Here is a 12,386-nt window from a genome sequence, read left to right on the forward strand (position 1 = left end):
GGTGGGTGACAATATTGTGTGCCATACATTGTCGTTTGAAAAAGCCAACACCATCCGTGGTCCTGCATGTGGTGCTTAGACAGCTTTACAGAAAGGGAATCTCCCTACCGGCGGAACAATTAGGCTGTGCGAGGTACTTTTTATTTCCCTGACTGGCATGGTATTCAGTGATCAGAGGGCTTGGGGCTATACTTAAGTACCTAGGTAGGCAGACAACCAACGGCAATACAACCCGGTTGGCATTTGTTCCAATCTATTCTGAGCTGGCGCGAATGCCATGCGTTCCGATATCCATAAGAGCGGGAGTGTACTGGAAGAGAGAACACGAGATCTAGCCAGCCACCCTAGACCGAAAACGGTGTTCGGGAATTTCCACGGCATGCTTGTTGGCATTTGCGGGACAGGACATGCTAGTTTTAAGATCCATATATTTAAGTAGCTTTTCTGGCCATGACTTGGTGTAACTGGCTTTGTGATGATATGTCATGACTGCTGTAGAGTAATTGTTCTTGCGTTGTGCCGTCGTGATCCTGATGTGAGTCCTCTGCCCGTCCTTACCGGAATGGCACTACCCACTCCTCCTCCTTTGACATCACCCAGCCGCCACCACGGGTTGTCCAGAGCCGTCCATACCCGTGCCTACCTGCCTAGGTAGGTAGCTAAGCAGCGCGCGGTATTACGCCTGACAGCATGGGCCGAAACCATATCGGCTAGTTAGTTATTATGCAAATATCTACCCCTCCCAGATCACAACTGCAAAACACAACGTTCCCAACTGCAAAGCTTGCCATAAGAAGACCGCACCCGTCAACCAGCTGGCACTCTCCCTTCCGATTGCGCAACCAGAGGGTCGGTCAATGCTCGGTAGACCACTCCCCGCGTTACCACGCACATTACGAGCATACCCTCTGTACAATTACGCAAAGCGTCGTCCAATAACTACCACAGCCATGGCGGATTCCTCCCCGCAGCTCGCAAAGCTGAGGAGCTTGATGAAGGAAAGGAAGGTCCATGTCTATGGTAGGTAACAGCCTGACCGATTGAAGTGAACCGGCAAACCAGCTGCCGTACATTGCCCTAACGCATCAACCCAGTTATCCCGTCCGAAGATAGCCACAGCTCAGAATACATCGCCGCCTGCGATGCCCGCCGGGAGTTCATCAGTGGATTTACGGGATCAGCAGGGTGTGCCATCGTCACACTCGAGGCCGCCGCGCTTGCCACAGATGGTCGATACTTCAACCAAGCTGCTAAACAACTAGACGGCAACTGGACCTTACTGAAGCAAGGACTGCAAGATGTCCCTACCTGGCAAGAATGGGCTGCCAGCCAGTCTGCGGGAGGGAAAATCGTGGCCGTTGACCCATCACTCCTCCCTGGGTCAGCTGCCAAGAAACTCAATGACCAGGTCCGCAAGGCGGGCGGTGCTGACCTGGTTCCCCTCGACGAGAATATTGTAGATATAGCATGGGGCGATAGCCGTCCCGAACGTCCTTGTCAACCAGTGAGCGTCCTACCCGACGAGCTTGCCGGGAAGCCGGTCGCGACAAAAATCGAGGAGCTGCGCCAGGAACTAGCCAAAAAAAACTGCCCTGGTTTCTTTGTGTCCATGCTGGATGAAGTTGCGTGGCTCTTCAATCTACGGGGTAGTGACATACCCTACAACCCGGTGTTCTTCTCATATGCCACTATCACGCCGGAGACGGCAATCCTATACGTTGACGAGTCTAAATTAGACGACTCCTGCAGGGCACACCTACGGGAGAATAATGTTCAGGTCAAACCTTATGACTCTTTTTTGCCTGATGCCCGCCACCTGCATACTGAGGTCAAGACCAAGCGGCAGGCCGGTGGAGATGGTGTTGTGATAGGCAACTTCCTCATATCGAACAAGGCCTCATGGGCAATGAGCCGAGCGCTCGGGGGTGACGGCTCAGTAGAGGAGATGCGGAGCCCAGTCGGTGATGCAAAGGCAGTCAAAAATGAAACCGAAATGAATGGCATGCGAGCCTGCCATGTCAGAGATGGAGCTGCCCTAATTGAATTCTTTGCTTGGTTAGAGGACCAGCTCGTTGACAAGAAGATCATGATTGATGAAGTGCAAGCGGCTGACAAACTAGAACAATTGCGATCGAAACAGCAACATTTTGTTGGCTTGTCCTTTCCCACCATATCTTCTACCGGAGCAAAGTAAGAGCTAGACCCAACTCATGACAATCTGACAGACCAATCAGGTCTGTGTCTCTTGCGTCCATTGCAGTCGGTCGCTGACGTACGACTCTAACAGCGCAGCTATTATCCACTATGGCCCCGAGAAAGGTAGCTGCGCGACAATAGACGCGGGAAGCGTGTATCTCTGCGATTCCGGAGCGCAGTATCGTGATGGGACTACAGACACAACGAGAACACTACACTTTGGGAAGCCCAGTGATGCCGAGAAAAAGGCATACACGCTTGTCCTCAAAGGCCTCATCGGTCTTGATACAGCAGTCTTCCCGAAAGGCACCACAGGGTTTGCCCTGGACTGCCTAGCTCGGCAGCACCTTTGGGTTAGTATCGATGCTCAACAGCCAGACATCAATATGCGCTTACGCCCTCTGCATGTAGAAAAACGGGCTTGACTACCGACATGGTACGGGCCATGGCGTGGGCTCATATCTCAACGTCCACGAAGGCCCGATTGGTATCGGGACCCGCGTACAGTATACCGAAGTCCCACTGGCTCCCGGAAACGTGCTCTCCAACGAGCCAGGCTACTATGAAGACGGAAATTTTGGTATCCGGATTGAGAATATCATGATGGTTAGAGAGGTTCAGACGGAACATTGTTTTGGAGACAAGTCGTACTTGGGCTTCGAACACGTCACCATGGTTCCCTATTGTCAAAGCTTGATTGAGAGAGATATGCTTACTGCGGATGAAAAGGCTTGGCTGAATGCATACAATGACGAAGTTCTGAAGAACACCAGGGGCTTTTTTGAAGGTGATGACTTGACAATGTCATGGCTTACACGGGAGACACGACCAGTTGAGTAGATATAGTTATACCGTTAAAGAACCCACACTATTTACTATCCCTTAAAGATGAACAAACGCGGCCAATACATATGTTATAGCAAATGAGCATGTGAACCATGGGCTTTTTGTGCAAGCCCGGCAAAGTGCAGATACTCCGGGAACTCGACCAACTCCAGCCAGGTGTGACAGGTTATATCCATATTTGGAAGCAAACTTATTGCGTCAGTATCGAGACAAATGAGGTGCGCAACCAGAGCAAGCCCTGTTTATTGGTTTCCAGGCCTGGCACCTAGCCAATTCATCGGGTGAGAGTAGGGATTTCCTCACGTGGAAGGATAGGGCAATAGCACCACCAAGGAAGACAAGAGTTCGAGAAAATAAGGCCGTTACAAGTCCAGCCAAGAGGCCTGCCGTCAAGGAATCATATCAGTAATGACGAATGCAAGCCAACATCTGGGGCCTTATTTCAAAACAGCTCTAAAGACAGTTGCTGACCTGCAAGACTACCGTTAGAGATTTGCCGAACAACCTCGGGGGATATCCTAGTGCGCCGAAGTCGATTCCGTGATGGCGTAGAGGACGGATTGAGTACCGGTCGGGCATCGAGCCGAACGTACGGTCCGTTTACCAGGATTGAGCTGGTGCAAATGCAGGTGCCGGCTCCAATAGCCAGGAGTTGGGCCGGTCTCCGAAGGCTGCGAAAAGGGAAAACACGGCTCATCGCAAAGTGAATAGTAAAGCTACTTACTACTTCATGCGTTGTGAGGAGTTGTCTACACAACATGAGGGGTCCTGCTGGAAACGAAGGGACACTCGATTACGTCATCCCTAGAAACAGCCGCACATCCCTTTAAGGTGCCACTTTCGTATCGAGCAAGGATATCAGCCAATGAGAACCCTTAACGTAAAAGAAACATAAGCTTACTCAGAATTAATATAGTGATATAAGTACCAATAATTTCCGTACTTACAAAGAGCTATATAATATTCATCATGATAGGGGGGAATTTCCACCTTATCTTGTTACTAAAAGGGTATCTGCCAGGTATCGAAGAAAAGTGGACCCACTACTCCGTACAAAATCGGCAAAGGGATGGATGGGGCGATGAGTTTCGGTCCTCAGCTTGGTGCCTGCGAGACAATCCACGTACGTGCCTAGGTAACTCCTAGATCGGTAATTAATCTTATATACGTAATATGAGGGTACGATATTTCGATTTGAGTTTCAGTTTATTTGTGAGTGAGAGGGCTGGAAGTCTCGACAATGGGAGATGCAGAATGACGGGAGAGACAGAGACACGGGTTCGGGGCACCGGGAGTCAAGGATTCTCTACATATGAATAGCAAAACCACATTTACTGAAGTTTGTAAACACTAACATCAAAGCACTGGATACCATAAGCTGGATTTGTCTGAAATTCTAATCTTTTTAGCCAAAATATCAGGTCTCTCCCTAGCCCAAGCCCGCCCAGATACCACGAATTCGTCTAGCAAGTTGAATGTCCTTTTGCATAATTGTTACCCTTTTCGCATGAATGGCACATAATTGGGCGTCTTCGAATAAGTGAACCATGAAGGCTTCAGCTGCTTCTTGTAGCGCTTGAATAGCCTGACTTTGCCAACGGAATTCTCTGCCTCTTGGTCGACAATTCATGCCGATTTCCCGTACCTGCATAATCGACATGTAAGTACATAAATATACATATAGGAACTCATACGAACGCACCAAGCGCATAAATGGCAACTTCAAGAGCAAAAGCTTCGTGGTACCCTGGTATTGCCTAATCTCACGTAGAGCTGTTGTACCTGGTCGATACCGTCTTTTTTGTCGTATAGGAACAGGGTCACCAGCTATCAAGATGGTCAGATAGCCTATGAATCAATACATATGATTGTGGGTGAGAAAGTCATCCACGAACCTTGAATATCCCCAGGTCGAGGATTCCATTTTGGAGTTGGCCTGGCTTTTCTCACCTTCATAGCCATGTCTCAAAGGAAAGAGGAGCCAGATGCTCGCCATATGACCGGAAATTTGGAAGTTGATATACTGCGAGGGCAAAGTTAGAAGGTCCACCGTGAAGTAAAGGATCAGGGGCTTTGGTTGATGGCGGAAACATACACAATTGTCTGGAACGTGGTAATTACTCACCAATCTATACGGGCGGTAGAAAACCCACTCGGAGGGATGCGGAAGTTGATGCCAGTTTTGGGATTCAGCGCAATCAGGTATTCTGCTTAGCACATAATGAAAATTCGGTTATATTAGGCTGATGATGCATTGGATCATGGGCTTCACGCGTCGAGGCAAATGCCCGCTACTAGGTAGGTAGTTAGGTGTGCTGTCTGTGGCCTGCCATGCAGGGGTCGCCGTACAGTGTAAGTTTTGCGCACAGTGAAAGCACCGTGCAGGCAACACTCGCGTTGGCTACCCAATCTGTTAGGTTGTGTTATGTAATGTCGGCTTGGCCGAGTTAAAAGATGCCTTGGCCCAACTCTTAGGGACGGTTGGCTACTGAGGCCGACCAGTGGCTCCCAGCTGTCACAAAGGCCACCTCTACATACCCGCTTTAACGCCAAAGGCCAGAAAGTATTTGTTCTTGATTCCCAAGCTTCCCCATTCCAGGAGAAAAGGGTCTGTGTCTGATGCAAAATAACTGATATAGATGAGGCCGCATTTTATATTTTACGTCTGAAGCCCATTTCTCTCACTCGTCCGCATTTTCTGCCTGCCCTAGCTGGGTCTGTCTGTCACTAGCAACGCGACACTCGGACAGTCGGAGTTTCGGAAACAGCGAACAACATCATTTAAGTCATTTTTTTTGTTAGGTCATCATCATGGACCAAGTCATGGACGGCGGCCGTTTGCCGCTGGAGGAATGGTTCTGGGAAATGCCTGTCTGTACCCGTTGGTGGACGGCTGCAACTATTTTGACAAGTGCCCTTGTCCAGTGTCACATGGTCACTCCGTTTCAACTTTTTTACAGCTTTCGTGCCGTGTTTGCCAAATCACAGGTATGTGAGCGCAGGCTATCCTCATTTTATTTTGTCCCTTCAATGCCTGCAGGGCCCAGCATACCTTTTTTGCGGCTGAGCGTTTGTGAATTCTCTGTTCTGGCACTTATCTTTCTCTCGTTCCATGGCTGATATCTGGCCTCAGTTTTGGCGACTCTTCACTACATTCCTTTATTTTGGACCATTCTCACTCGATCTACTGTTTCACATATATTTCCTACAGAGATACGCCCGACTGCTTGAGGAGTCATCAGGACGATCACCGGCTCACTTTTCCTGGCTTCTTTTTTATGCCATGACCAGTCTTATCGTTTTGTCGCCTTTGGTCTCTATGCCGTTTCTTGGCCAGCCACTCTCCTCGACACTGGTATACATCTGGTCTCGGCGCAATCCCGACACCAGACTCAGCTTTCTTGGGCTCCTGGTATTTACCGCGCCATATTTACCATGGGTTCTCATGGCTTTCAGCCTCTTCATGCATGGGTCCATCCCCAGAGATGAAATCATGGGCGTGGTCATAGGCCATATTTGGTACTTTTTCAATGATGTTTATCCACCTCTTCATAATGGATCTCGCCCATTGGATCCGCCTGTATGGTGGCGGCGTCTTTTCGACGGCCGGGGAACAGAAGAGTCTCAAGAGGGGCTAAACAACGATCTCATTGCTGCAGCTGGCCCTGGCGGGAGGGAGCCCGCAGCAGCACATGTCTTGTAGCAACCTCTGGAGCTCTAGGCACGGCAATCTATTATATCGTGCTTGCATGGATGCTTGCCACGGACCCCAACACATAGATGGATGATTTATTTTGGCCATGCCATACTGCTATCACAAGAGGAAATATTTTGACTTTTATCTTGGCATGGACATAGGCGTTGAACTGGGTTTCTTTGGGCTTTATATGAGCTATAAAATCCTTTCAGCCGGATTACAGTGCCGCCTGTAAAATTACATGGTCGAGCAGAGTGCTCGATTTCCCCGGAGAGGTTTGGCCCCTCGGGTATTTCTCGAGAAGCCTTTTAGCCTGTAGAAGGCAGCTGCTCATGGAAAAATGAAGACCTAGATTTGAAGAACTGAAAGAGCGAATTCGTGGAAGAGCGAATTCGTGGAAGAGCGCTCACATGAAGAGCGAAGACGTCAAAGAAGAATGGAATGGGAACTGAGTAAATGAAAAGAAGCTGTATGCATGACATGTGCAACTTGCTAAGCCGTTGGACGGACGGCACAACGGTGGTTCCGCAGTTTAATTGGAGGGATGACGCCATTCTCTGAATTAGTAATATCTCCACGCCTTGTGCATTGTGCATCCCTCAGTCCCAACCCCACCGAGCTGCCTGGTTCCGGTACAAGGACGATGAACTACGATCGACCGAAAATGCGCGCCCGTCCAAACTCACCTTGCATGGCCCTCTACCCACGTGCCTCAGCACTCGAGACTTGATTAGCCATTTGTAGAGCTGCGAGTACAATACCCATTATCGACCGTGTAAGAAGGCAACTTGTTTCAACCACAACGTCCGCGCCTTGCGGTCCTTTTCCACTTCTGCGGCCCTTCTCTCCACGGACGCCGTTCCACCAGCTGGACAATATGAAAGCATACATGTACGATAACCAACCGGTAAGTAACCAGGATCACTGGGTTTATGCTACAAAGATGCTCATACAACTTCACTGCCTAGGGAGATCAGCGCTTACCCCACGATTCCGGCCGAGCCATCAGCACCGAAGCGCTGGGGAAACTAGGCGTGCTGTACTACCACTTTGCCGACATTGCCGATGTAGATAGACTGGCCGCTGATCGCGGATACAAAAATCGGGACGAAATCACAGTCTCTCCTGAAAAAATGGGCGACGTGTACGAAGATAAAGTCAAAATGTTCTTCAATGAACACTTGCACGAGGACGAGGAGATTCGGTACATTAAGGGCGGTCAAGGCTTCTTTGATGTTCGGAGCAAAGATGATGACTGGGTTCGAGTGCGACTCGAGAAGGATGATCTGCTCATCCTTCCTGCTGGTATTTATCATCGCTTTACCACGGACGAAGCCAATGTACGTGTGCTTTTGTTGATCATACTCTTTGTTTTCCATGACTATTGACCAGGTTCCTCGAATAGTACGTACATGCCATGAGGCTCTTTAAGGACGAGCCCAAATGGACGCCACTGAATAGAAGCGCAGAGCTGAAGGAGAATTCGTTCCGTAAGGCTTATGTTGGACAATACTTGAGCCAATAAATTTCAGCGCGACTGGAGAACGGGGTGTCATCATTCAACCGTCTTGGGGAAGACGATAGCAGGAGTTGCGAGAGAACGTAGCTATGGCAGCACTACATAATGCCGGATCCGGTCATTCTGTGTAGCAGGAAATGAGTGCATTGATATGGTTTTTTTTTCTTCTCCCACTTCTCGTGAATTTCCTGTTTGTTAAGCAACTGCAAACCCCACCCGCCACATGCCGAAGACTATAGGTCAGTGAAGGCGCCAAGAACACGTAGCAGCCAAATACCACTACCACCACCACCAACAGCAATGTGGGCCATTGTATCAGATCTACTTTTCCATCAGTCGTCTCGCTCAAATCTAACTTGTAGTAGCCATGGGAACCAGAGGTGCCATCGTGAGAGGGTTGATCAATAACAAAAGCGATAGCTAAAATACGTACGTCCCCGCAGGCGACGGAGAGCTAACCGGTTCCATGGATTCCCTACCTCACGAGAATGTGCCAGACGTGCCAGATGGTAATTCCAATAAGCCGCGAGCGACTCCAGCTCCCAGCGAGCTGTGACCCCCCATCGATGAGCTCACCCGCAAAGCAGCTTGTATGGATAGTGAGCGCAACTCTCCTGCTCTTTTCTATACGCATTTTACGTTTATATAGATGTATGCTTATATTCTCACTCAGATATTCGGAGGAACTGGCCATATGGGCCGGTCACTCGTAAAATACGCACTGTCTCGTGGGGACTTGGTCACTTCAGTCGGACGAATTCACGAATCTAACATTGATGACATTGCAAACATACATGATAATTGCCTTGGCGCCCTTTGCGATGTCCGTTCTCGTGATTCAGTCGCCAAGGTTGTTCAGGACGCATTATATCGGTTCCGACGTTTTGACGTCGTTGCGAACTGCTCCGGCCACGGAGTCATAGGTTCGTGCGAAGATCAGGATGAGCATGACCTCCGTAATCAGTTTGAGACGAATTTCATTGGAACGCTTCACATAATTCACACCACGCTCCCTTACTTCCGAAGACAGAACAGTGGCCGCTATCTCATATTCAGTTCGACTTCTGGAGCACTTGGAGTCCCAGGGTTGGGACCCTATTGCGCAACCAAGTACGCTGTTGAAGGTTTGATTGAGGCGATGCTATATGAAACCGACTCTTTTAATGTCAGGGCCACGTTAATTGAGCCGGGTTTGGTGAGACGCGATGAGCCGGATGCTGGCGACAATCCTCTCCCAACCTGGGGTCATTTTCTCATCAAGCCCTCAAGTAATGGATACGGAAATGCAACCTCTCCAGCGCTTCACGCAAGGAGAATGGTTCAGTGGCTCGGGGACCGCCAGCCGACCAGTGCAGTCAAATGTGCCGAGCTTGTGTGGCAGTTAGCACATTGCACATACCCGCCGCTGAGGCTGCTGTTGGGGAGCTACGCAATTGAGAGCATTCGGGATAGGATGCGCTCAGTTACAGAGGAGTTGGAAGACTGGAAACATCTCAATTTTGCTTCGGCGGGGCAGGAGAGCGAGAGGGAGAGGGACGATAAAGACTGAAATCTGGCAAATTTGTATAATATTATTTTGAAAAAAAAAAAAACAATTTGATTTATTTTATCAAAGTGTGTCTAAATTATGAAAGGTAAATAAATTCAGAGTGAGTAAATACTCGTATTGATAGTGGTAGACTCGTGCTAAATTTTCTTTTTTTAATAGCTAGTTTTATTTATAAAATACCCCTCTAAGAAACGTTTTTTTTTTTTCAAAATCCACTGAATGCCGCTATAATACAACACACTAAACACGTTATAAAAAACAAAACAAAATAAACAAGCATTATAGCAGGAAAAAAAAAAATCAAGCAATTAATAGACCAAGAAAAAAAAAGTTTTTTTTTTCGTATTTAAATAAGGGAAGAAATTATATAAATTAAATATCACCTTTTCTTTAGTTAACACACCCGATGAGACGCTATCCCTGGTACCCCTCCTCGTCGCGATGGCTTATAGCTCTTCCACAGAAGCTGCCTTGGGGCTTCAACCACTTGCAACCCGACTTTCCACAATAGCACTTTCCACAATAGCACTTTCCACAATAGCATCCCTTATCGTCGACGATGTCAGATAGACCGGCTCCTACACAACGCATTGGACCAAGCCACCGGTCAACTGGTGAGAAACCCAGTGCCACGCTCTCGGCGGGAGTCACCTTTGATAATGTTTGCATCCTTCCTCAAACCCCACAGCTAATTGCACTCCTCTCGTAAGTTTACAGAAGTACGGGAATACTATGTCTTTTTGTCAACTTAATATTGCAGAATGATACGAAATAAGAACACCGAGCGAGCCGACTTCATTTTCTATTCGAACCGCATTATTCGCCTCTTGGTAGAGGAAGGCCTTAATCATCTTCCTGTTATAGCACAGACTATTACCACACCAGTTGGCCGCACATATGATGGGCTGATGTTCCAAGGGAAGATATGTGGAGTTTCGATTATGCGAGCAGGTGAAGCGATGGAACAAGGACTGAGAGATTGCTGTCGGTCTGTTAGGATTGGCAAGATTCTTATTCAACGAGATGAAGATACGGCACAACCGAAACTCTTCTACGATAAGCTACCAGAAGATATTGCTGATCGCTGGGTGCTTTTATTGGACCCCATGTTTGCAACAGGTGAATTATACCAGGCGTCTGTCGTGAATGACCTGCAGTCGATTGATAGATATACTAACTGCTCGTGTATCATGCAGGAGGATCTGCCATCATGGCAGTACAAGTGTTAAAGGCACGCGGAGTACCGGAGGACCACATCCTTTTCCTCAACATCATCGCTAGCCCAGAAGGCGTTAATAATTTTGCCACTAAGTTTCCTCGGCTGAAAGTTGTCACTGCTTTCATTGATCAGGTATAGTCACCCAGCTTTTGCCCATAGTTGTTGATGTAACAAGCTGACCCGTGGACAACGCAGGGTTTGGATGAGAAGAAGTATGATTTCATGAGCCACGAACAAAGTGAACCTCCAGCTAACCGTCGTCAGCTATATCATCCCGGGTCTAGGAGACTTTGGTGACAGGTTCTATACAATTTGAAGCGTCCAAGGTTCGGAAATGTACACCTGTATGACGGCTAGGGTCGTTCGTCATCTGGTCGAGGGTGTGTTTCAGTTGTGAGGAACAAGTCATTGCAGGGCTAATCAGTATTCTTCATCGTCCGCAACGACTCCATCGCCTTTATAATGTGCATCGTCCTCGGCCTCGCCCTGAGTAGCTCTGCCACTTTGACCACCTTTAGTTGCGTTGAATGCCCTTGCCGTCGTGCTTCCGTAGTTACCCGCTGCCGTGTCTGCTTTCGCAACTGCATCTGTGTATCGGAGGTGATTAGCGAGGATATTCATACACGTTAACACATCAATATATGAATTCAATCGTCTTCTCGCTTACCGGCGGCATCTACCCATTCACCATACACGTCGACAGCTGCAGAGAGATCTGTACGCGCCAGAGCGTTAGCCAGATTGATTGAATCAATAAGCTACGCGGTAAAGAATGATGCGAAGACAGACAGTTAACGGCGCATTGAAATTTCTGGCCACAAATACGACAGTCTAATTGGCCAACACCCGCTTTTCTGTCCAGTTTGACGCTGACGGATTTCTCATGATTGCAGAAAAGACAAGTGAATGTTGTTGGTAAAGGGTCAGACTGCATTTTCCAAGTTAGAGCATAAGTCGTCAGCCACCCCTCAGACAAAAAAAAACTTGTGAACATGAGGAGAAACCTTTCTAGGGCCCATTGGCTTTCTCGACGACTTCTTGCGTTTTCCCATCGCGGATCTGAGATGCGAGTGATATAATAGAGGTTCGGTGGTTTATTTATCCAGTGGGTGGAGTATTTGGGTTGCGCGTCCGAGGAGCAATTGCCGTGATAGTGAGTGGGTGGGGTAATTGGCTGGCGCTGACTTAATACTTATCGATACCTACGCGCGCGACCCCTGGTTCTATGACAACACAACTGTCACAAGACAGGTCTAATTTAATTGTCACCAGCTATTAGAAGTCTGATATATTATACAAAAAGCTTTAATAAGCTCTCTTGTTATAATTGACAATTTAGTGACGGTCATTAAAACACTCT

At 48.2% G+C, this 12,386-nt stretch overlaps 7 protein-coding genes across 9 annotated transcripts; 5 read left to right on the forward strand and 2 right to left on the reverse strand.

The window, feature by feature from the left end:
- The first annotated feature begins 521 nt into the window (after positions 1-521).
- J3458_009058 (uncharacterized protein) lies at positions 522-3,776 on the forward strand. 2 transcript variants are annotated; one of them, XM_066119549.1, is made up of 3 exons: positions 522-1,020; positions 1,095-2,549; positions 2,608-3,776. In XM_066119549.1, exons 1-2 carry the CDS (start codon positions 858-860, stop codon positions 2,192-2,194), a joined length of 1,263 nt encoding a protein of 420 aa, XP_065975344.1. In that variant the 5' UTR covers positions 522-857; the 3' UTR covers positions 2,195-2,549; positions 2,608-3,776. The 2 variants fall into 2 exon arrangements, with proteins under 2 accessions (XP_065975344.1, XP_065975343.1); XM_066119548.1 differs by having other exon boundaries at positions 1,095-2,190; positions 2,288-3,776.
- Positions 3,777-4,152: 376 nt separating this feature from the next.
- CSE4_1 (centromeric DNA-binding histone H3-like protein cse4) lies at positions 4,153-5,439 on the reverse strand. Its single transcript, XM_066119550.1, has 3 exons — positions 5,138-5,439; positions 4,938-5,065; positions 4,153-4,869 (listed from the first exon to the last, which is right to left on the reverse strand). The coding sequence occupies exons 2-3, from the start codon at positions 5,002-5,004 to the stop codon at positions 4,472-4,474; spliced, it is 465 nt and encodes a 154-aa protein (XP_065975345.1). The 5' UTR covers positions 5,005-5,065; positions 5,138-5,439; the 3' UTR covers positions 4,153-4,471.
- Positions 5,440-5,973: 534 nt separating this feature from the next.
- Positions 5,974-6,745, forward strand: J3458_009060 (uncharacterized protein; the record flags this gene model as incomplete). The annotated part of the gene is made up of 2 exons (XM_066119551.1): positions 5,974-6,030; positions 6,176-6,745. 2 exons carry the CDS (start codon positions 5,974-5,976, stop codon positions 6,743-6,745), a joined length of 627 nt encoding a protein of 208 aa, XP_065975346.1.
- Positions 6,746-7,616: 871 nt separating this feature from the next.
- On the forward strand, positions 7,617-8,264 carry ADI1_1 (1,2-dihydroxy-3-keto-5-methylthiopentene dioxygenase; the record flags this gene model as incomplete). Its single annotated transcript, XM_066119552.1, has 3 exons — positions 7,617-7,646; positions 7,708-8,079; positions 8,145-8,264. 3 exons carry the CDS (start codon positions 7,617-7,619, stop codon positions 8,262-8,264), a joined length of 522 nt encoding a protein of 173 aa, XP_065975347.1.
- A 286-nt stretch (positions 8,265-8,550) lies between these two features.
- Positions 8,551-9,837, forward strand: ADI1_2 (1,2-dihydroxy-3-keto-5-methylthiopentene dioxygenase). 2 transcript variants are annotated; one of them, XM_066119553.1, is made up of 2 exons: positions 8,551-8,857; positions 8,932-9,837. In XM_066119553.1, exons 1-2 carry the CDS (start codon positions 8,747-8,749, stop codon positions 9,805-9,807), a joined length of 987 nt encoding a protein of 328 aa, XP_065975348.1. In that variant the 5' UTR covers positions 8,551-8,746; the 3' UTR covers positions 9,808-9,837. The 2 variants fall into 2 exon arrangements, with proteins under 2 accessions (XP_065975348.1, XP_065975349.1); XM_066119554.1 differs by having other exon boundaries at positions 8,551-9,837.
- A 529-nt stretch (positions 9,838-10,366) lies between these two features.
- On the forward strand, positions 10,367-11,164 carry FUR1_1 (Uracil phosphoribosyltransferase, synthesizes UMP from uracil; the record flags this gene model as incomplete). Its single annotated transcript, XM_066119555.1, has 3 exons — positions 10,367-10,512; positions 10,568-10,926; positions 11,004-11,164. 3 exons carry the CDS (start codon positions 10,367-10,369, stop codon positions 11,162-11,164), a joined length of 666 nt encoding a protein of 221 aa, XP_065975350.1.
- A 282-nt stretch (positions 11,165-11,446) lies between these two features.
- Positions 11,447-12,078, reverse strand: J3458_009064 (uncharacterized protein; the record flags this gene model as incomplete). Its single annotated transcript, XM_007814605.2, has 4 exons — positions 11,447-11,613; positions 11,694-11,741; positions 11,816-11,954; positions 12,031-12,078. The coding sequence occupies 4 exons, from the start codon at positions 12,076-12,078 to the stop codon at positions 11,447-11,449; spliced, it is 402 nt and encodes a 133-aa protein (XP_007812796.2).
- Between the last annotated feature and the right edge of the window lie 308 nt (positions 12,079-12,386).

This window comes from Metarhizium acridum (genome assembly GCF_019434415.1).
Source record: "Metarhizium acridum strain ARSEF 324 chromosome Unknown scaffold_141, whole genome shotgun sequence".
In the NCBI taxonomy this organism is placed as follows: domain Eukaryota; kingdom Fungi; phylum Ascomycota; class Sordariomycetes; order Hypocreales; family Clavicipitaceae; genus Metarhizium; species Metarhizium acridum.